At 39.8% G+C, this 24,137-nt stretch overlaps 1 protein-coding gene across 1 annotated transcript in view; it reads right to left on the bottom strand.

Annotated features, from left to right (window-relative positions):
* PMS1 (PMS1 homolog 1, mismatch repair system component) overlaps positions 1-24,137 on the bottom strand; it is a 43,967-nt gene that overhangs the window by 18,442 nt on the left and 1,388 nt on the right. Inside the window, exons 2-7 of the mRNA XM_066189564.1 lie at positions 22,999-23,152; positions 19,132-19,314; positions 17,081-17,183; positions 15,819-15,982; positions 4,423-4,539; positions 600-722 (exon numbers count right to left, since the gene is read on the bottom strand). Coding sequence (XP_066045661.1) covers positions 600-722; positions 4,423-4,539; positions 15,819-15,982; positions 17,081-17,183; positions 19,132-19,314; positions 22,999-23,130 — 822 coding nt within the window. The 5' untranslated portion in view covers positions 23,131-23,152. The remainder of the gene's footprint in view (positions 1-599; positions 723-4,422; positions 4,540-15,818; positions 15,983-17,080; positions 17,184-19,131; positions 19,315-22,998; positions 23,153-24,137) is intronic.

Genomic DNA, 24,137 nt, shown 5'->3' with positions numbered 1-24,137 from the left:
GGATTAGGACAGCAAGGCTGCTCCAAGTGAAGTGCTGCAAGGTTCAGCAGTGAGAGAAACCTAAGAGTATCAAATTCTGCCTACACAATGCCTAGCTGTAGCCAATGCTGCTGCACTATCACTTTCATTTCTACCCAATGCACACACAAATTTAAAGGGAAAGCATGGGTATTTGCTTGATAAGCCCACAGCTGGAAGGTGGACAAAATCAAAACTTTTTTACAGAAGAATTCTCTTACAAGAAACTACATCAAGTTCCCTTATGGGAAATTGCACAGACTAATACTGATTTCTACAGGCTAATACAAAGAATCAACTATTCTGGTGTCAAGCATAGAGCATCTGAATGAATTTTGTTAAACAGCCAAAAACACAACTTCCAGCTCTGTGGTCTGACTGCAGCAAATAGAATAGAACTGAAGCACCAGCAGTGCCAGACTTCTGGAAGGGCTTTCTGTTGTAAATGCTAGTGTTTTCACCTGTAATACTCTTAATTATTTAATGGGGGGGAAAAAAGATTGCTTGTAGATTGCTTAGGTGTCTCTGTCCTCAAAGAAATCACATTTCTATTCCTTGAATTAAAAGCTAGAGGATATTACCTTCAGTATTTCCTTCTGAAGAACTGGACGATTATTTATAAAAATGAAACTCCTTTCTGAACTTGAAAGGCTTGTCAAAGAATTGTCTGACTCAGCTTTTGGGAGAAATCCAGAAAGATTTATCTGCAATGATAAAACAAATACAGTGCAAATACAGTCTGTTAAAGAACCCCAAACATTTTTTATAGAAGTGAGATAGTAAAACAAAACTGTACAGGAGTCCAAGTCATTCAAATGCATGCACTGCTTCTTGACAGTTACAATATACACGATAAAGGCAGTTAGAGGGAAAAAAAAAAAGAGGTTGATAAAGATGGGTTTGTATCTATTTCCCTTGATCAGTTTATTGACATATTTCCCATTTGGACTGGTGGTTGCAGCAGGATGCTGCCTGGAGCTGAGGCTGTGGAGAGCCAGGCCAGCAGCTCTTGGCTTGCTGACTGTGGGGTTGCCAATGTAAAAGCCCTGTCCAAGCCAAAGGCACCGAGTGCTGCTCAACCTGGCCAGGGCACCAGTGAACCACCCCTAAAGGGAAAGCCCTAAACACACAATCCCTCCCTTTCTACGTACAGAGCACCTTAAATAGCCTGTCATAGGGCATTTATTCAGGGCACCTAAATTTACCTACGCCACCTGTATCCAAATCATCTGACTCTCAAGAGTGCTGAGCACCCACGATTCACAGGCTGCAGCAGAACCTGTGAGCAGAGCACTGCCAGGGAGCCTTGGAAACAGCACATGATTTGTGTACCTAACATGAACTCCAAGTTTTAAGGTTTTTCTGTTAAGATTCTTTAACAGGTTCTCCAGGTCAAAATAAGGTCGATGACTCATGCTGCTCGTCCCATCTCTTCCCCCTCTCCCCCACTGAGCAACTTTGAAACTGCTGGATAGATTTCAAAACAATCTGATAAAGAAACAGAAATCCTAAAGACATGTTTCCACAATTCCTGTGATAACTGACAGCTGTTTGAAGAGAACAGCCTCAAGATAATGACCTTACTAAAGAAAAGGCAATTGTAACTTTTCAAAAGCCAGGAACCAGCAGAATGCAAGAACTGACATCCTGGGCAGCCCACATCCTGCCCTACACACTGCCCTCCACCACCTGCCCAAACTAACAGGTGAAAGAACATTGGGGCAGCATGAGGATGGAGATATGAGTAAGTCTGGAGAATGTTCTGGTAGCAGGGTGGATCACTGAACACAGAAATGAGTCCTCATAAGCTCTGCTTTTGGAAGAACCCCTGGTATTTACTAAAATCCAAATTATCATGCATTTGAAATGGAATTTAAGATCCATGGGATTTGGCCTACCCTTCCCATTCATCTACGTCACGCAGTTATCTGCTCATGTGCTCCCTTATTCCCTCCTGACCTTGTACCAAGCATTCTGTGCTAAAGCTGGCGTGTTCTGGTCAGCAACGTCGCACAGAACCAAACACCACTGGTCAAATTAAAGAGGTGTCAAGTATCTGTTGGATGATTATCAGAAAACAACATGCAGCACTTCTAGATTTTATTCTGCAACTTTAGCACATCCTCCCTCAATATTCCTCCTCTACGCTTCAAGCTCTTTTTCTAATTCACAAATACTTGTACAAGTCTTTCACTTCAAACAATATTTTTATATACAGAAAACATTAAAGCAAAACTGAAAGTTTCTAAATAACCCATTTAACAAGTTGCCAGATTTAGAAATGGCTGACTGCTGTTACTATTTACAGCCATGAAGAATATCAGTATGCTCATTAAAAGTTACCTATAATACTAGTCTTAATAGAATTTTCATATATGAAAGTATATGAAGTATGAAGACAAAAGAACAGAGACTGGAAAATATTGATGAAACATTGATTTCATTCTAGATCAACTGTTTTCAAAATTAATACTTTAATAAAAAACACTGCTTATATATGCATTAAAATATATCTGTGATGGGTGGACAGCAGAATGCCTTTCTTTTAAACTTATCTTTCTCCCAGTGGCACATGTAGCTGCTAAACTTACCCTTCATAAGAAAAGAAGCCACTAGGAAAATTTCCTGTGTGAAAGTTTTCAGCCCAAATAAATCTATCCATTTACAAGACTGGGGATCCGAAAAGTGTAAACACTGTCTTGTACTTGTAGAAAGTTGTGTCAGTTATTTATTTTCTTGATTTTCTTTTTATTTTACAAATAGCTCCTAAGTTTGCAAGCTTCAAAATTAATCTGAAATGTGTTCCTGTTTCACTCAGTGCTTAAAATGGAGATGCTTTCAAGAAGGCCAGTCTTTAAAAGCCCTGATGACTTGCTGAAGAAATTTTAACTCTGCAGTAAGGAAGAGCAAGATTAGTTTTGTCTTCAGAGTAGACTTTGCAGCAGAGGAGCACGAAGCTACACAATGAACAAACAGGAGTTAAAAGAATTGAAGAACTACTCTCTGGTCTGTATAGCAAATGAGACACAAGACTGAATAGGAAAGAGTTCATGCCTTGCCCATAAAGACCTGTTCCAATACCTGCACACAAGGGAGGAAAAAATGATTACACAGGCAACTTAACTCTGTCACTTCGTAGTGTTTGGCTGCCTAGTTTAGAAATGCCCACAGTTTCTGAACATCGACGTTATGCATGGATCGCTCATACACCTATAAATGATGCACATGGTATTTTACACACTATTTAGAGACAGAGAGAGAGATGGAATGTTCCCCAACTTCTATTCAAGGAATATGGATGCCTCACGATATAGCAGAGAAGTAATGTGAGAACTTAAGTGCCTCCTCCAAGCTAGTCCCTTCTAAACACCCCCTTATCTTCCCTTTGGAGCCCCCTGCACTTATCCTGGGGGCACATCCAAGCTACATTCAGGTAAGAATAGCTCTGGATGTTCTGTTCAGACATAAACAAGTAAAACTTTGTAAAGTACAAAAAGTGACTTTGCTTTTCTCCCCCTCATTCTACTGCATGCATAAAAGCATTCTGGCAAATTCAACATTTAAGTCTGAATAATGCTATTATTAAGCTGTAGATATGAACAGTGAGACTTTAAAGTCTGAATAATATTATTAAGCACCGTGCTGAATGCAGCATTGGTAAGCTGTGTCTAAGAGCCATTGTGATTTACAGTGATTCATCTCATCCTGTCAAGGTTTATTACTATGTGATACAGGAAAATTCAGCTTAGAAGGCTCCAAGGTAGCAAGACTCCCCTTTAAGATTCCCCTTTTTCCAATAAAAATGGAAGCAGAGTAAAACATTTTTGAAAACACTAGACAAAGCAGGGTATCATGGGGAATTCCCTCATTTTCAGAAGTGGCAAAAGAAGCCAAGCACACAGAATTTCTTCAGAACTAGAAAGTCTTTTGTTGAAATATGTGGTGGAAATCTGCATAACCTGCTCTTCTAAGTAAGTGCTTCTTTCACTGTTCAGGTGCCCCCACTGAAATTGAAGGGATACTATTTAGAATACAAGGCTAAGGGCCATCAAGATGAGAACCATCTAAATGCTTAGATATTAATCAAAGCACAACCTGCCTGTGGGCCAGGAATCCCAACTAAGACAGCTCTGAGCAATCAGCAATTCTGCATTTGTCATCACAACTGTTTTTACTGCCATCTGATCAGTGCCACATGAGTCCTGATGAGATGATTCTTGGAGTGGATTTTCAATCACCAAACCAATTAATTTTACGGAGGACAGTAATAGAATCAAACGCATTAATCAGATGTCAATCTGGAGATGCATCTTCTTTTTTGAAGTCTCCTTCTTCTTGAATATTCCTCAGCTCTCTTTGTTGACAGACCTGAAGCGAATTTGGGAGAAGGAAGTTTAAACTCACCTCAGGATATTCGCAGCAGTGTTGAAAAGGTACCATACTGCTCATAACGGCTGTTCCCAGAACTGACATACAGGCCATTTTGTGATCTGATACCCTGGTCTTCTGCCAAATAACTGCCTGAAACAAATGGCACAGAGTCAAATTTTTGACATTATATTTGTTGAACTCAAGTCATGTCTATGAACATACATATGCAACTGCACACACACTGTATATGTAACATTCTGTACCTTGACCCTCTGAAAATCACAACTTTCGGTGTTAACAGATTCGGTATGGTACCTTTTGACACGTCTTCTCATATTGTATGACTTATTTAGACACCCAGCAATTGGAAAAGTAAGCAAAGCTTGTATTCATGCATGTTTTGGGGCTATTCTGGACTTCTGTACCTGAGGGCAACTGTTAAAACCAAATCAATACAGATATTACCTCACCTCGTAGATATACAGCAGTGGGCTTTGTGCTTTTCCTGAGCAGTTGAAGTGAGGGTTTATGACATGTCTCTCACAGACTGGTCAATATTTGAAGGTGGGCACTGCAATGCTTAAGTTACCTATACCAAAGAGGTTGTTCTGGTACAGATCAAGCTATTAGCTGTCCATCCATAGCTCCCACTGGGATACTCTAGGTCTATGACAAGTCTGCCATTTAGAATGAAAAGCAGTTTTTAAGGAACTATATACTAGGAAAGCAGTTATTTGCCTAATGAAAACTTTGTACAAGTTAGAAGGATGAAGGACCATCTTCTGCATTAGCTACATGTCTTGAAATATTAATACAAAGACTTAGTAAATACAGTAAGGTAATATGAACTTATGAACTGCAACTTGCAAAAGAAGTTACTTGTCAAGTCCGCTTATGCGTACAGAAGGTATTAGCTACTTTGGGAGGTGAATTTTTGTCTATCACTAATTAGAAGTCCTCTGCCAAATAGTCACATACTTAATTCTGAATCTGCTGACTTTTACTGCTGTGTATCAACAATAAAAATGTTATCCTTGGTTGGTTTTCTGCTTCTAGGTAATTGAGACTGCTATACTCTGGTCCGCTTCATTTCTGCCACTGTTAGCTGCCTGAGTGTATTTAATGTGCAACCTTTACACATAAAAGGAAAAACAATGCAGCATGTTGCATTTTAAGCTAGATGTTACAGTGCTGTTAAAATTTATACTTTCAGTAGGTATTAGGTGTCCAGTAAATTCAAACTGAGTTCACGGTATTAAAGTACAGGCTGTTAAGTGAAAGGATGGTGAGAGAGCAAAAAATACACATGCACCCATCTCAAGAAATGCTATACATAGCCTTAAAATTCCACCTGTTCAGTGGAATATTTGCTGCCCTTCAGGGGTGAATTCCACAGAAGAGCACGGTTCTCCTGGAACATGATATTCCCATCCCACAGGACAGGTGGAATTGTAAAGCTTTGATACTGTTGACCCTCAAGTATTTCCCGAATCTTTAATTTTCCAGTTTCACCTACATTCTGCAGCATTTGTGAAGTGGGCCTTTTTAGTCCCGCCTAAATGTTATTCAGAATACTATACTCTCCTAGAGACAGCCTGACAGCCCTTGGCACATGCTGGATCACAGCTTGGTTATTCCACAGCAAGGTGAATCCCTCAAATAATAAAACACAATTTACACTGGGGGACAGTGAACAAAAAAAGGGGAGAAGGAGAAATGAGTAAGCAGAGCCATGGGCTGGGTGTCCACAGCTCTGGCAGGGAGTCCCCCCATGCTCCAGAGGAGGCAGAGGTGAAATACGGCCTGGGGCTGCCTCTCAGCCTCTCTCTACACCTGCTCCAAGCCTCCTCAAAGACATTCTGGAGTGATGAAAGAATCTGTCCTCTTCTTTATAGCTCCTCTTATAAAACATATCCTGTACTGCTTCTATTTTAAAATTGATTACTTAAAATGGAAACAGAAAGTGCCAAGTGATTTTTTTCTTTACTGGATATATTTTAAATTAAATGCATGTGACCAAACTGAGAAAGACACTTGTTACATGACTAATATAAACATCATGCTGTTTATTTTAGGGTATCCTAGTGTGATGCTGCAGGTACAGATATAAATCTTAGCTGCTGATTAATGCAAGGTTATTACACAGCTTGACCTGCTAGAATGGCTGATAACTCAGAACTGTGAAAAGATCACTTAAATAAGGTGGTTTAAAGAAAGTTGTGGAAAATGAGAACTTATTAAATGCAAACTCACTTAAAGTAGATGCTGTCATAGGTTCAGATTAGTTTTTTAAATAGTCATATACTCACCAGATATTTATACTCAGTACTACGGACAAAATTTTAGGAAATAGTTACCACTGTAGGTTAAATTAAAGCCACAAACTAAAGAGGCCATGCAACTCCTGAATTTACATACTATATAAAGACAGAATAGAGTGTGTATTCATTTTTAGCCCTGACTGCACATTATGAAGCAACAACATAGGAAGAGCTTGTAATTTACAGAAAATTATTGTTCTACATTCCCCAGATGTATCAACAGGCAATAAAAAAACCAGAGAAACAATGCCTGCTACATTTCATCCATTTTGGAAAGTGTTGCCATGAGGTTCCTGCAATACCCTATTTTTTTAACCTTGCTTATACCCTTTAGTTTAGCTAAAAATACACCCCTCACACACCCCCCGTATTTTTTTTCTAGGTCATATAAAGCGGGTGTCTAGGATGAGCCAAGGAAGAATCTGACTCTAGTCAGTATGATGACGCTGCAGAAACAGCCTACTCAAAGATATATTATTACATATGGCCCATCTTAGGTTCTGCAAGAGCGAGCCAAATATATTCCACCCCTCTGTTTCATTGAAGGGGATTGCACGATCCAGATCTTACAAAATGTCATAAGCATATAAAATCTATTGCACATATGCAGAAGATAATGATGTGTGTCTGTGTGTACCTATTTCTCCACCCCATGCAGCCCTAGGACACAGGGCTGCTTTTGTGGAGGATGACAATGTACATTCCAACCTAAATGATTCTCTGACTCCACACACATACAGACTAGGCATCTGTTATTTCAGGATGAACACAAATAGTGCAGAAAGACTCCTTGAAAAATGTGTCAAGTGTGGAGAAAGAGCGTGCAACCTTTTCTTATTGGGGTCCCTACTATACAGCACTAGAGAGAATTAAGAGCTGCTCAGTATTTCTTTCTTCAAAGACCCCAAGGAAGAACAGAGAGTAAAAAAAAGAAGTTGCTCTGCATCCCTAACTATCCTTCATAGTTTAGAATTTCTACCAGCAGCTACAGTGATTTGGAATCCTAGATAAAAGGAAAATCTCAATTAGAGCTGGGACGGGATGCTGTTTCCAACTGTGGCTACTTCAGCAAAATTATGATGCTATGAGTTAAACCGACTCCTTCCATTTAGCTTACTACTACATAATGGCAGTGCACTTAGACTTTCAGTCTAAGTACTAAAAACCCCAAACCCCACCTGTTTTCTTTATTTATTTCATGACAGTCATATTATTCACCCTGTAATAAAGTTTGAGGGTGTGAAAGTCTAGTTGAGCAAGCAGTTGTACGTGAGCTGTAGGCTGGTAATGTAAACTTGAGTTAGCTCTTTAGAAGAGAACTGCATTTCACAATCTCTAGTTTTGTGCTACGTGCTTCAAAAATCCTGTCACCCTGGCATCTGAGATCTCACTGCAGATAACTCTTTGGGCCAGTAAGTTCCTTACCTTGTTGACTTAAAACCTAATAGCTTATTAGACTTCAATTAAAAGCATTGCTGCCTACCTGTAAAGAGAGTACACAAACAGGAACAAAACTAGGCAGCAATACTCCAAGTTTGAATTGAGCCCAAGGGAAACAAAACCACATCAACCAGTACGATATCTATAACCTCTTCATCTTAATGATGCACAGACACCCAGCTCCATGGGCTGGCACATTCTCTGCAGTGGAAGAAAACCTATCTGCTAAGATCAAAACTGATCAATATGAGGTCTTCACCACATTCCTTAGAATGCCAGCCTTGAAAAGTGCTGCTGTTTTTCAGCTCCGTACCTTAACTGGTGTCCTGCTTTAAAACCAACAGTAAGTTACCTTACTAAAAGGGAACCCTTATATAAACTGCCCTTGAAAACAGCAATCACAACAGTGTTTCAATTTAGCTTATAAAACAATTAGCAACTAATCAATTATTTTTCTAGATATTTTATACTCAACCCTAAGGAATCAGTAACCCCCTCCATTCTGTACGTGATGCTGGGACAATTAGCAGGGGATATGTGCTGTAGAGAAACTCAAGGCACCATTTTTCTCCTCATCAGATGCAGCTACATACCTGTCTATCCCATGGGCATCAGATATTAGAGCTATCAAGGGGATTTGTTGAAAGACAGTCATGTTCCACTGCACTGTTCATTCTACAAATTCCAATGGATTCCTTATTCAGATTTCCCTTTCATGACACAAGAGAACCCTCTCAATGAAAAATACTTTCTTGACCATGACACAGTGGAGAAATTCTTGGATTTGGGAGTTAGGAGGTAAGTCAGGAGAGGAGCTAACAGATATTACAAGGAGCCAAAGATCTTCATCTTTGAAGACATCTGTCTTCAAAGCCTTTCAAGAATTCCAAAGACTACTGAGAGTCATATGCTTTCTGATTGCTTTAATCACACAGGTTCAGTCACGTGTGTTGAGAGAACCTGATCTCCTCTTATAACCAGGAGACCCACCCAGTGGAGGAGGGGAAGGCTGTGGATGTAAACTAAACTTCAATAAAGTCCTGGGCACTGTCTCCCACAGCATGCTCCTCAAGAAACTGAAAGCCCATGGCTTGGACAGGTGCACTCTTTTTGGATGCACTCTGTCTGGATAGCCAAGCCCAGAGAGTGGTGGTGAATGGAATGAAACACAGTTGGTAACTGGTCACTACTGATGTTCTCCAGAGCTTAGTATCAGGGCCAGGCCAATTCAATATCTTCCCCAATGATCTGGAGAAGGAGACTGAGTGCACAGTCAGTGAGCTTGCAGGCAACACCAAGTTGGGTGGGAGTGTTGATCTGCTAGAGGGCAGGAAGGCTCTGCAGAAGGATCTGGATAGGCTGAATTGATGGGCCAAGGCCAGTGGTGTCAAGTTCAACAAGATGAAGTGCCAGGCCCTGAACTTGGACCACAACAACCCCCAGCAGCACTACAGGCTGGGAGAAGAGTGGCTGTTAAGGTGCTCACTGGAAAAGGACCTGGGGGTGCGGGCTGACTGCAGCTGAACATGAGCCAGCCTGTGCCCAGGCGGCCAAGACGACCAATGGCATCCTGCCCCCTATGCGGAACAGTGCAGCCAGCAGGACCAGGGCAGTGACTGTCTCACACCCCAAGTCCCGTGCAGTCTTGGGCCCCTCACTACAAAAAAGACATGGAGGTGCTGGAGCGTGTCCAGAGAAGGGCAATGGAGCTAGAACACAAGTGTGATGAGGAGAGCCTGAGGGAGCTGGGGGTGTTTAGCCTGGAGAAAAGGAGGCTCAGAGGCAATCTTATGGCTCACTACCTCACAGGAGGTCACAGCCAGGTAGGGGTCAGGCTCTTCTCCCAGGCAACCAGCAATGGGACAAGGGCAAATGGCCTCAGTGTGCACCAGGGTGGTCCAAGTCAGGTGTTGGGAAAAATTTCCTCAGTGGTTAAGTATTGAAACAGGCTCCCCTGGGAAGTGGTGGAGTCACCCTCCCTGGAAATGCTCAAACGCTGAGCAGATGTGGCACTTCACAATGCCATTTAGTGGCCATGGTGGTACTTGGTTAAAGGTTGGACCTGATGCTCTTGGAGGTCTTTTCCAACCTTAATGATTCTCTCTGATTCTATGAAAAGGTTCTTTCCCCCAGGGGGTGGTTGGGCACTGAAACAGACTCCCCAGGCCTGTGGTCACAGCACCAAGCATGACAGAGCTCCAGAAGCATTTGGACAACGCTCTCAGGCACATGGTGGGATTCTTGGAGCATCCTGTGCAAGGTCAGCAGTTGGATTCAATGATCCCTGTGGGTCCCTTCCAACTCAAGATATTCTAAGATTCTATTAAATTCCACTTCCCTAGCAGGAGGAAGAAATAAATAAATAAAGGCTCCTAAACAATCAAACTACTGCCAAAACCCAGTTTTCAATCCAAAATTGTGATTCAGAAAATGTACAACACAGCTAATTCTATTTAAATAAAGGGAAGTTTAAAAGCCATTTGTAAGCCGGTAGTTAACAAAAATAACATACATAACAGCAAGAAAGTACACTGCTAAAGAAGAGGGGAAATTCCCATGCAGCTTTGGAAACATCTTTTTTTCCACAAACCTTTTTAAGCTGACAGTGTGAGTGCAAAAGCCTTGCAAAGGCACAGCTCAGATTCTGCAACACACACCGCATATGTGAAACAGTAATTGTTTTGAGATTTTAGACATATACTGTGCTGTCATTTGAAAAAAGTGATGGATGAGAAACTGGAAACCTCGAGGAATTAGTAATAGGATATAAAGCATTTCACCTCTGGGTCACCAGTTCAAATTCAACCAGGTTGGTAGTGACCAAAAGTAGTTACCATCTGGCAGCTGTTCTCTGGCTGATGTAAATTGAGTTGAGGGTCTCAGCGCATTTCCTAGTGGACAGGTGTCCTCAGCACAAAAAAACACCATAATTAACTCTCTGTTTGGCTTTTCCAGCAAAGTCACTGAACAACGAATGGAAGCAAAGACTGAGCTGTATTCCAGGTTAGGATGGAAGCGTGTTGGCTGCAGAGCATTGCAGATTCTTAATCATAATTCCTCTTTGTATTTTAAGACTCACAGATTTGGGAGGGATTTCATTCATCATCATTACATTACACAGAGTACCCTTTCCAAATCAAGATAGAGTTGATGTGCTGCTATTTCTGCTCAATTCAGATTTCTTTTCAACACGCAGCTACAGCAGAGTTTGGAATCACAGTGAATAAATGCAAAGTATATTGACATGATTAAAAAAGTTGAATTTACCCTAACATACTCAATCTCAGAAAATCCACACTTATTACAGAGGACAGAGACACAGAATAAACCCCTGGATTTGGATTATTTCATACAAACTGTTGGTTAAGATTATGCAACTTTGGAAAATAGAGGAGACACTGCAAAGAAAACATAAAGATGTCATTTTTGAAGTCAACACCACCAACGAAAGGGGTTTTGGGGAAGAACACTGCCCACAGTTATTACACGACTTTTTAAATGGACTTTGCATCCAAAAGTTCTGACTCGTGACTCTCTTAAGAAACAAACAAGAAACAGTTCTAGGCAGAACTGTGTGTGACCAAGCTTCAAAATGTTATGTGTGAAAAACACTGGAAAAAAAATACTCACTTGTGCCAAGTTTTCCTCAACAGGACCTGGAAAATTTACTGAGCCTACTTATGGCCCATCTGTACTTTGCACAAGACATGGGACTAGTTGTGCACAGTATGACCTGCTGATAGGCACCATCTAAACCATTTGTTGCTGAAATTGTTTTTGGCTCTATAATATCTAGTATTGTTAAAATAGGCACAGTTACTGGGTGTCCTGGCTCATTTTGGCATTTGTGGAATAAAGGCAACTGAAACAGAATTAAAGCATTCCACATCATCAGTCTTACAAAACAGAAGAGTATTTCTTCAACATCAGTGGTTTGTGGAGGCTGAGCCGAGGGCTACTGGTATTAAACAGAGAAGAGTGTGAAAACTGCAGTTCCAGAGAAGAGCTGGAACTACTAAAAGCTGTGTTTTACCACCTTAGGTACAACAGAGCTCACAGGCTGCTAGAACACAGCATTTGGGGATGAAGGGTTTGAGGCAGTTTAAGCAGTAGCTGACTTTGAAATGTTCTTAACACGCCTTCAGATAACATTAACTTTAAATAAACTTGCTGAATACTCATGTAAATTATTTCCATTTGGCTGTCTCATTATTCAATATGCTTTCAAGGAACATGGTGATGAAAGAAGAAAAATACCTCTTTCTAACATAACCATACTGGCAAGAGGATCAACATTATCAGTATTCAAAGAATGTCTTGGCAGGATAAACCTTCATAAAAAAGAAGGAGCACGAGCTAATCCAAGTTGTCAAAATAGCAATAGTACTTCAAGGGTTGATCTGCAAAGTGATTCATTATTTATTGCTAATGCAAACAAAACATTCTGAGCAGAAAGAGCAATTGAGTGTTTCCTATCTTGGAAAGCCACTGATGGATAGTCCACAATAAATAAATCTGAGGAGGAATAGGGAACGTCTATTTTCTTACCCACTAAAAATCAACCAAGGGCTGGAAGAGGATTGTCTGATTTCTTTTCTGTAAAGAACCATACTTAATGGCAATCTGCCAAACTAACACAGGCATGAAATGTAGGAAGAAGAAAAAAATTCTGGAAATTTCATTCAAAAGCATAAGACACACACCTTTTGAAAAAACCCAATCAAACATGATGAAAATTCAACATGCAATGTAGCATGCATCCTTAAACCATCTATACTTCAACAGCTCAATGAGAGGCCTCACTTGCCAAAGTAAGTTTCTGCTGCAATCAATCAGGTAACCATTTTCAGATGCCTAACCTCAGATACTTTATGACTGCTTCAGCCTTACTACATTCTTCTGTGAAAGTAAAGCCTTTCACAGAATCTATGCTTTCACAGAACGATTTAGGTTGAAAGGGACCTTGTAGATCATCTGCTTCCAACTCCTCAGCCATGGACACCCTTCTCAAGACCAGTTGCTCAAACCCCATCCAACCCACCATTCCCTTTCAACTTTGTATCAAATACAGAACTTTAAAAACTGGGGGGATTTGGTTTTTCTGGGGGAGGGTTGTTTTTTGTTTTGTTTTCTGGTGTGGCTTTTTTTTTTTTTAAGTGCTGGTTTTGTAATTTACTTAGTAAACTTCCTTGAAATACATTTTCAGTTGCACTTTTTTCACTTACTATATTTTCTAGTCTTTCAATCCATCTTTCCTTGTCTCCTTCTGCAATAGCTCATCTCTGCTATCTTGCTCTTTTAAGGCCCAGAACCTGATCATACTCCCAACATGTATCTTCTTCCATTGCAACAGAAAGTACTGGCTCAGCCTCAAGAATTTGGGGTTCTAAGAAGTCCTCTGAATAATTGCATATGCAATTTATCTTTTAAATGACTCATAATCTGTGAGCTACATAAAACATAAAGCTATTCTAATGAGTTGATTCTTTCTCCTAGAACATTTCTAACAAAAATATAACAGACACACACACACACACAAAAAATCACCAACATTATTCAGCAGAGTATTACTATAGCACAGATATGCTGCAGTGTCTGCAGAGAAAAAACACCTTCCAGATCCAAATTAATAACTGTAATGAAAACAATATTTAGCATACAGAGGCAAAAGAAATAAAGAATATTCATGTTCTGTGATAAGATAAAACAAATCACCATTGACCAACTGCAAATTGCTACACACAAGAAATTCAGAATTTCAAATTTTTTAAAGGGTGTGATACATCAAGTGACTTTTTTTCACTGCCAATGGCAGTAGAAAGACAGGAATCTGAATTCAAAGTTTTTAAAGTACGGTTCAGTTTTTAATTTTAAAGCATCTCCACATGCACAGAGACAGACTACACTTTCTGTCTACTTAAGCCTTTAATTTCCCTCTCAGCAACAGCTACTGAGCGACCTCTTGTGATGAAATGTTTGAGCACTTCCTCACTTCTTTTCCGTTTTAAAAAAGATAAATTAAACTAACAAAAGGCTGGCAGTGAAAAATGAAGAATACAAAAAACCTCTGTCATTACAATTAATGAAACTTTTTAACCTATTTATATAACCTCTCAATTTGGTATTGAAGAATGTACCTCTGAAGCTAGTAACAGAAGTGCAAAAAAAAACCCCAATGTGCAATGGGAACCATCATGCCACCCTTCACAACATTTTTGCAGGAAGTGTTGGGAAAAATATATGTGATCACCTTCTTTTACCTTACTGCCACAGTATTAAAACAAGCAGAGAAAAAAACCAAGATACTCAACAGTCTGATCGAAGGAATGAAATCAAACTACCATAAAGAAAATAGCATTTGTAACTTGTTGGAGAGGGCAAAATCAAACCACCAAGAAGATAAAATTAGTTTTATTAACCAACATTTAAGGCCAGTATTGAGAACCACTGGTAGATATGTTGAGAAGCCCAACAGAATCTTGGAAGCAGACACCCCGAGATGTCTGGTTTCAAATTCTCAGTGACCTCAATGAAATAAGACTGCAAGCAGCTACTCTTTCTCAGCCTTGAAAAACTAATTCTGTAGCCAGCCTTAGTTTTTCACAGTATCTACACAGTGATTTTTAAAAATACATACATAAATACAATCAAAGCACGTTAAATGAGTCCAGGAAAAGAAGGGAAGTCTGTTGCCATTTCAGAAGAGCACACAGTGCCTTTTCCTACTCCCACTGAAAAGGAACTGAAGTGTGAGGGTTTGATTGATGGGTAACTGATCAAGCCTCAATGAGCATGACAAGTATCAACAAACAGCATTATTTTAGAACAGAAACAGAATAGCTGAGGGATCTGGCCACGAGATGTCACTCTCTACTTTGTGGCAGCTTGGAAGTTCATTAGCACAGCTTCCCCCTCCGACGTGTAAAAAGCCGGGGTACAGCCAATGAAGTTTGTTATGTTACATTTGGGCCAGGTTAAGGTGAACTACTCAACATGTCATTGCTGCAGCTGTGATGCAGAATTGCCATTCAGCATCCAGTGAAGTCAAAGTAACCTACAAGTAACCTCTGCATTCATCCTCCCTCTCAAGTCTAAACCAAGAGCAACCAGTCCTGTCCTTATATGTTACTGTTCTTATGCCAATGACACAAATTGTTTTGAACTTTCCAGCCTTTTAAAATAAAATCATTGTCATGTATAGAGCTCTTATGACTCAGAATACAGCAAGCTGCCTGTGTGAACTATAGCTTCTGTCCAGGTGGACAGCCTAAAACAGTAAGTTTTTCAATTTTTTTCAGATGGCTTTGGTTAACACTTTATCAGGCCCTGTGGTCTAGCAAATTTCTCACTTCTTTGTTTGCAAAACATCACCACCATCTTTACTAACCACAAGCATGTATAATAATTTTCATATTTCATATATCTAACCAGGCATCTGTTGCAAGAGACCAAAAATACCCGAGCCTGAGTTTTAGGAGTTTAACATCAAAATCTGTAGCCATTATAACTATACATCTATCAAACGAAAAAGTAAGTAGAAGTCCAAAACAGAGCTATGATGAAAGAAAAACATTAGGAATGAAAGCTTTATATAAGTACTACATGAACTGCATCGATTCATCAGAAACTGATCCTTTAGATAGCTGACAGAAAAAACCTCATTATTACCTTATTATGTGTTAATGTTATCCTCAGGTCTGGTTTTATGATACCATATGCTGTCAGTAGATCTTGGACTTTTTTCAGTTCTTCCTTACATTTTCTATTTGTTGAGTAAAACTGCTTTCTTACAGGAAGATTCTTAAACAAATTTAGGACTGTTACTGTAGTACCTGCAAGCAGGTGACAAAAAATAAAGTAGAAATTACACTGAAAGCAAATCACTGACTGGATATTGAGGAAACTATTTTTATTTAAACAGACATGTCAGTATGCTGCTGCATTAAATCAGGTTATTAGCATGAGAAGAAATATACCAAATTAGCAGTCATCCCCCCCCCAAAGGCATCTCAAGAATTTTGAATCTTCTCCTTTATTTAGAGTTATGACTGTAGCATTAAGCTTTCTTTCATACACACTAACAACAGCAAGAATCAGCACCAAATAAAGCTGAAGACTCTCTCAATGCACAAGTGAGCCTTCATTAGCAAAATGATTAATTAACAGACTAGAATCTAATCACACATATCTGGAGGCAAATGAACACTGTGCTTCATTAAGGGCCTTCACAAGCATTTGCTTCAGGGTAGAAGCCAAAGTGCCAAATATCTCTGCTCAAGGTACAGTACACAGTAGGAGGAGGAATATTCATCTGCCAACACAACCACGTAAATTCCTAGCCCATAAGGATATTACAAAGCATTAAATATGCCAGAGCAAGGCATAGCAACCTGCAGGCTTTCTGGCTGTGGAAATCTTAAAATTAACCAGGCTAAATCTTAAAAAGAACCCTTAGTAAAAATGAGGTACACACCCTTCCTGCAGGTTAGAAGGAATTGTGACTTTGCCTGGTCCTACAGCCACGCTGCTTCCAGCAATTCCTATGTATGGCAGCAGGGCAACTCTTCCTCCTTTAAGCAAGGATTTACTACATACAAAAACATTACTTTGGTCCTGAAGAAATCTTTCATATACAGACTTGGAGCATTTAATTCTTAAAAGTTTTATTTCCACTGTCGGCTTAAAGAAGTGAGTCAGAGAAGGAGCAACTAGTTTATAATTACAATCTAAAGCAACTTTGAAGACATATCATTTCTTATGCTATGACAACACATTCTCAGCTGACAGACATAAGGCAAGAAACGTTTACAGCTCCAAAGATTTCATACTCAACCTACAAGTACCCAACAGGTATTTCAACATCAGATAGAGCCTCAGAGAGACACTAAATACATCTGCCACCTTGCAATAACACAAAAGTAATAGCCTACCTTGCCCAAGATGGGAAGGCTTTTTAGAGGTTATGTGCCCATTGCTATCCAAAGCATACTGAATGCTGAAATCATCAGCAGCTGTCTTTGTTGTGACCAAAACCTGAAGAGAGTGATTTAAAAAAATAACCTGTATTAATTGAGGATAGACAAAGTTCAGAATTAGACGAGGTAAGCTTTGATACCACACTCACCACTCTGTTACTTTAGTCACCATAATTACATTTAATTAGTTTATAAAATTTTTCTTCAACAGGTATTTCTTACAGGCACAGAAATATTACATATTATTCTGCACATTTCCTGCTATTTAACTAAAAGCATTTCTATCACACTAATTCAGAAAGCACAGCACTTCCTACGATCTACATACAACGCACTGCTCTATTTTCTATTCTAGCACAGATTAAGTAAACTTTAGCAATTGACAGTTCTGCATTTTTTCCCTCAGGGAGACAAACACACTATGACAACTTAAATTCATGTGGGATTCCACAAACTTAAAGACTACTCTCAAAAAAACAATATGTTATCTTTCCACACCTAAACATATCTGGCCATCAGTCACAGCAAGTTTTGTAAGCTACTAAAGCAATGCAGGGATTGCTTTAGCAAGAGCAGTCATAAATCAGAGTTCAGGTTCCAACACTGTGAATAACAGAACTACTGCCTTTTAACCACCTGGAAGACAAAGTTTAACACACATAGAGAGTTTCGGGATATTTTGGTTTATTTTAGTCTCACATGAATCATACAGCATTCAGTCATGTCCCTGGAGAGAAAAACAGTAATTGATTAACTGGAAATCACAGTATTGCAGACCTACTTAAGGGCCAATAACAAAGTACCTTCAAACTGAAATTTCAGGAGGCAGTTTGGGTAGGCAGCACACAGTTAATGCCAGGAGTGCTAATTAACATAATTACTGATACAAGGAGTAATACCTATTAAAGCACTTCATACACTCAGGCCACCTCCCATCTCTTATGAAACGTACCATGGAGCTGATTAGAAGCTCTGGACAGATTGCATTCTGCTCTGAGAGCTCATTAGAACGAACCAATGACTGAGGTCTGTCATCATCTATCAAAACACCAGCACTTTTGAAAGCATCTTTGGAAATCTCCATCCAAATACACAACCCACTCCTGCTTAGTGCAATGTGAACACAGCCCAAGGTACCTAGGAGTGAAGCTGTAACACCATCTCTCCTGACCTCAGCAGCTGATGGTTCCAACCAGGCACAGGCATCGGCTCCTTCCTGCACCATCTAATCCTCGGCAGACTTAAACCCAAAACTTGACCTTGGTGCAGAATGAATTCAGACAGGGAGAGCACAAGAGATCTGGCAGATCTGTGCTGTGCCTTTAGCAGCCTGAATGAACACTTTTCAGATGGTTTTGAGGAAATGTATTTATTTTTAGCCAACAGGCTAAGTCGCAAATATTAGTACACTGCCAATCCTCTTAACACAAACATACTGCTCGGACTCAGATAGGTCAGGTAGCAGGTTCCTGTTTACTCATAGGGACAAAGTTTGTGCAATTGCAGTCACATACATGTCAAAGAGCAATAAGGAGTCCAGCAAGATCCCATGACTGCTGATCTCCTAGATAACAAGGCAGAAATCGTTACTGGAATGGTGGCTATGTGGGCCATCAGTTCCCTCAAACTACTTCTCCCGGTCATCACCTGCTGCTCCTCCCTTAATTTACCCTAACTCAAGTAGCAAAGCCAGCCAAGCTCTTTGATATGATACTCCCTGATACAAAAGGAAAGAGACTACAACACAATCGGTCTGTTACCTGCTCTGACTGAGCAAAATAAACAGAGCACTGCTGTGACCTGTGTGACAGAAAGGCAGGACTGACACAAAGAAGAAATTCAGATGACGTGGCTTCTGAGACTGAGGAGAAAGGCAGCACACACAAACACATGCCTGGCAAGTCACTGGAACATTTAAACTCTTTGCGTAGAATAAAACTTTCATGAACACATACAGACAAGAAAAATTGTACCAGAAGGCCTACACATTTATAGCAAGTGCTCACCTCCGAGATGCTGCAAATCGATCCCAAAGCTTCCCCACGGAAACCATAAGTTGTCAGCCTTTCAAGGTCCTCAGAAGAGCTGATTTTTGAGGTGTAGTGTTTAACTGCCATGACTGGAACATCATCAACCTTGATTCCACTGCCATTGTCTCTCACTTCTATTTTGCTAAACCCGTAATTCTCCTAAAAAAAGAACAAAACACAAAGGAGCAGTAAAACAACCAAATTAATTAAGACCTAAGTTTGAAGCAGCTAAGGTTACAGCTTCTAACTCTCCATACAGAAGTGAAAGTTCTGCTGGTCTGGAGGAACTGAGCAACCATTAAATGTCTCTGTTTAAGGAAAAAAAAAAAAAGAAATTAAAAAAAAAAAAAAGAGAAAAATACACCATGTTAGGATAACAGTGATGGTTTCTCCAATTAAATAGCATAATTCATACCCTGCGATTTGGAAACAGCAAAACCTAAGCTCAAAAGGAGACCTATAGCTACAAAGCTCAAGATTTTTCATCACTTTTCCCCTCTCTTACCTACTTGGTATCAATTTTTTTGAAGTCACTTGAATGCAGCTCTGCATCCATTGAATTCAGCAGACCCTCACTTCATACCATTTCCAGTTTCAGGTTTCAGTTTTGATTGATGTGATTCCACTACATTTTGCAAGTTCTGTTTTCCAAGTTCAATATACAGAAGCTGAAATTCTAATGGGCGGCAAGGCATGAATGGTAAGGCTAATAAAAAAGCTTGTAAAGAGATACAGTTCTTTGCAAAACAAGTAAAGCTTCCTAGAGGCCCTTTCGGAACAGCCTTCAAGGAAGCAAAGTTCAATCTTTGTTATTTACTTTTACATACATGCAATGCATATTTTACTGAATTCCAGTTCAAGTATGTCATTCCAGTAAGCACCAGCATAAATAGGGTAAAACTATGAAACCCAGATATTTACAACAGCTAAATGAAAGATGAAATTTAGGTTCTGCAGCATCTCAAACAAGTGCAGCAAAAAATTCTTCTTTCCAGCTACATTACAGAGTAGCACCCAGAAGAACAACAAGCCAGGAGGAGAAAGTAATCCGAGCTGCAGAATCACTAAGCTTCTGTCACAGAAGCAAGACTGGCTCTTTGAAAAGATTATGATGCAACACACAAAAAAATGTGCTGTAGTGTGTAATACATCTAGGTGACCTTAAAACTAGCTTTGCTTAGAAAAAATATCTTAAAACAGCAGCTGCCACCACTGATTCTGGGCAGAGCATGGGATGGTTGATCACTGAAAGCAGGTTGATTAAACAGAACAAACTTTGCTGTCCTACCTGGGCCTATCCTGAAAACAGTAATGAAAAGTTATAATGTACTCACAAGGTTATCTCTTGAAGTAAAAAAGTGATGCAATCAAAACCAAAAGAAAGGTATCTAAAGAAACCATCTGTGCTCACACATAATCTGCTTAAGGAAACATCAAAGGCCTCTAGGTAGGCTCAGAACCGCAACAGAAATACGGCTACATTTCACTTCCTGTTGTAATGAATGGTGCCAACGCTGACTTCAGGTGAAAAAACAATGTTTTTGCTCATGTTTCAGTCAACCTCCTACTGGGCAAAAAAACAGAACGAGGCAATACACATCCAGTGAGCACAAAAACATGTAAGGAAACAGAGGCAGGAAACCCTCTACCTTGCTGCTCTATGTGCTAAAGAAAGGTTTGAGAATCTTACTATGAGCCCCTATTTTCCATTCTAATTTTTACTTTCAGACCAGTTAGCTGCTTCAGAAAAGTGAGATTTATCTTGAATCAAAATGTTACATGAACGAGTCTCTATTTCTCTTCCAATTTTATTCATTTTTATTTGTGCATGTTTTATGTAAATATTACAGTGCTTAAACTCTGTATTTTGTAACATCATGAGCTGAGTCTTACCAAGGTTATGAACCCATGAAACGTTTAGGTTGCTCTGCCAGGTCACTGATGCCAATCAGTATGATTCAGCTTTGATACACAGCGCAAAGATGCCAAATAACATCACCTATGGGCGTTTGGTCAGTCAAGACATAAACACCAGCCAAAGTTTCCCACTGCAGTTCTCCACTGTCGTGATTCTTATCTGAGACCCACTCCATCCTCAGGTTAATTCCTGTCTGCCTGTCAAAAAGTAATTGTTACTTTTGTTCAGGCAAATGGGATAAACTATGCCCTCCTATTCCATCTGAAAAAGATTAGAACAATGAGAATGCTGCGGTTTCAGGCAAAAGCCATCAAGCTGTAAAATGGAATTTTACAAAAAGTAAGGTTTCTCTTTTCTGTTATGCTTTTGAACTAATCCAGAATTAATGTGGTCATTGACCTCTATTACATGGTCAGAGTTACTTTAATTTCCCATTAAAAAGTACCAGAAAAAAAATACATTGTTTTACAGTATTACTGTCTAGAGTTGTGCAGAGTGCAGGTTTTCTCTCCTCCCCTAGTACCCACAGAAGAATAATCATCAAATCTCTTTCAATAGCTGACAACTTGTGTAAAGCCAGGTTTGTTTGTTTGGAACTACAGTGTTTAGGATTGGCCTGGACTGACACAAGAATGTAAGAGTAGTGTAGATGACTCATGCACTGAAAAAGGTTAAAAATGCTCTTTTTAACAGATCTGGGACACAGCTGGTTACTGTGCTGTGAAACCCACACTGGTTAGAGGGCTCTCTCCTCTGCAAGGTTTGTTCCAACCACTCTGGAACACTCCAAAACCTTTCTGTTCACTTCCTGCAGTTACTGCACAGCTGCCGGGATCAGTACCCTTAAACCCCACTGTGCACACACTGCTCACTCTGGAGTTACTCATGGAGCAAGACAGTCTGCAACCTAAACATTGAGAAGACAGAGATTATGAGAAACCATAGCACAGACAGAACATCTTCAGCTCACTCAGAGCAGTAACAAACATGTTCCTTGGCATCTACAGGAAAACATTCTCAGATGGAAAAACTCTATAGACTCATTCAGAAAATATAGCAGAAAGAAAAGGAGAAACAAAGAAACAAGGAGAAACTGAACTGCCCTCCTAGTTAAGTGCATTTGTCTAATGCTTCATTCAAGAATATCCTATACATTCACTGTTATTTGCAGAAAGGAAATTAGATACAGTTCTGCATACATACATTTATAAAGGACGTAACAACCCTTCCTACTTACTAAGCAGGAGATACTGCTGCTATACAGCTGCTGACAAAACACTGCAAAAGCAGAAACAGGACAGCAAGAGAAGCTGACCACTTACCCATTTTACCCGATTTGTTGGGAAATAAAGCTCAAATTCTTTATTAAAAGTAGTATTTCCTATTGCCAGAAACTATCCTTGAGTGACATGTCAACTTTTTTGAATAGTTTATAAAGAACTAGAAGTAGCCAGAGTTCACCATGCCGATTAGAGACAGGGTGACGATTTGTGTAACAAAAACATCTTTTGGTTTTGTAATCAAACTTTTCCATTGTCTCCATTTTTACTTTTCTTGCAATACTTTGCAATGAGCATTAAATACATCATTAAGTTTGCCGAACAGCAAACTTAAGTCCAACATGTTTTAAAACAGGCTATTAGTCAGAAAATGTAAATTTTAAGTAGGAAAAGGAGGATTAAGAAAGGTGATAGTTTTTCCCCATGATACATTCAGAAGCACAAATATGCTTTACTGTTTCAGAGTAGGGCCTCAAAAACACAAACTAATTTTGTACCACTTCTACTTAAGGTAAAAATATATATGTATAAATATATAATCATCACCATTCCCCAAACCACAATAGCCTAAAAATCACATTTACAGTGAAACAGCTTTCCTTGCATCTTATTTTATATCCAATTCTTTTTGAGAGAAAGACTTACCAGTTTAACATCAATGCCTGTAGCACTGGCATCCAAGGAATTCTCTATCAGCTCCTTCACCACGCTGACAACTGAAGTAATCACCTGAGAACTTGAAAGGAGACGAACTGTCTCCCCAGGCAGCTGTTTCATGGTGGAATAAGATTCAGGGATGCTGCACAGAAAAAGAACAGAAAAAAAATGTAAAAGGAACACTACAATCACACTTTTCTAAGAAACTATTTCACAGGAACTTTTAAATGTAGAAAAACACAACATTATGGCTGGAAAGTGAAATGTTCAAGTTACAGTAGGACCCAGCTTCCTCTGCAGTCAGTAGGTGTTGGGAGGGAAATGGGGAGGCAACAGTGGTGCTGAGGAAAAGCCATATTCAATGGCAACTGGATCTACAGGTAAAAATGAAAACCAAACCCAAAAAAGTTCTCCATTACAGTCTTGCCTCTCTGATCTGATGTACTGTGCGCCCTCAGGCAGGTACTTTTCTTTCTATATCACTCCATCTCTCACTTGAAAGTGAAGATGCCTCATAAACCAGGGGAGATTTCTTTTTTTAATTATTGGAAATACAAGGGGTTATAAAATTCTTGCTATATTATAGAGACACTCTCCCATGAAGAGACTGTACACAGATCTGTGAACTTTGGTATGCAAATGCATACCAAATCTGTTTAAGTACCTACACTGACACAAACAGTCAAGCCCCAGGAAAATTATTTTGCTGATCCTTGTAGCCTGCCACAAAAGAATTCAGCCACAGTCTTATACGCATATGAGAGAGGCAGGGGAAAAAGCAGTGCTAGGCAGCACTTTGCACCTCAAGAATGGTTCACACAAGCGTCTCCTCTCTGGGTTATGTTACATAATGCTATTTACACTGACGGGCAAACAATCCTGACAGTCCATTGATTTAGTCCAGGCTACCTGCTGAAGAGCCCAGACTGCACACTCAGCACCTGTCCCAAGGATATGAGCACACGTGGAGGAATGGAACAAACGCAGACTTCCTCCTGACACAGCCAGGACCTGGTCAGGGATTGCAACCAACACCCCTAAGCATCACTGCCCTGCAGGGTATATGCAGCTGGTACAACAATTACAGGACATTTCTCTGCCTCAACATCCTTCTAAAGGCAGCTACT

Source organism: Chamaea fasciata, unplaced genomic scaffold (assembly GCF_029207755.1).
Source record: "Chamaea fasciata isolate MVZ Bird 193981 ecotype frontalis unplaced genomic scaffold, bChaFas1.0.hap1 SCAF_8, whole genome shotgun sequence".
In the NCBI taxonomy this organism is placed as follows: domain Eukaryota; kingdom Metazoa; phylum Chordata; class Aves; order Passeriformes; family Sylviidae; genus Chamaea; species Chamaea fasciata.
The sequence above is the reverse complement of the archived record's forward strand: the minus strand, read 5'-3'. Positions and strand labels throughout refer to the sequence as shown.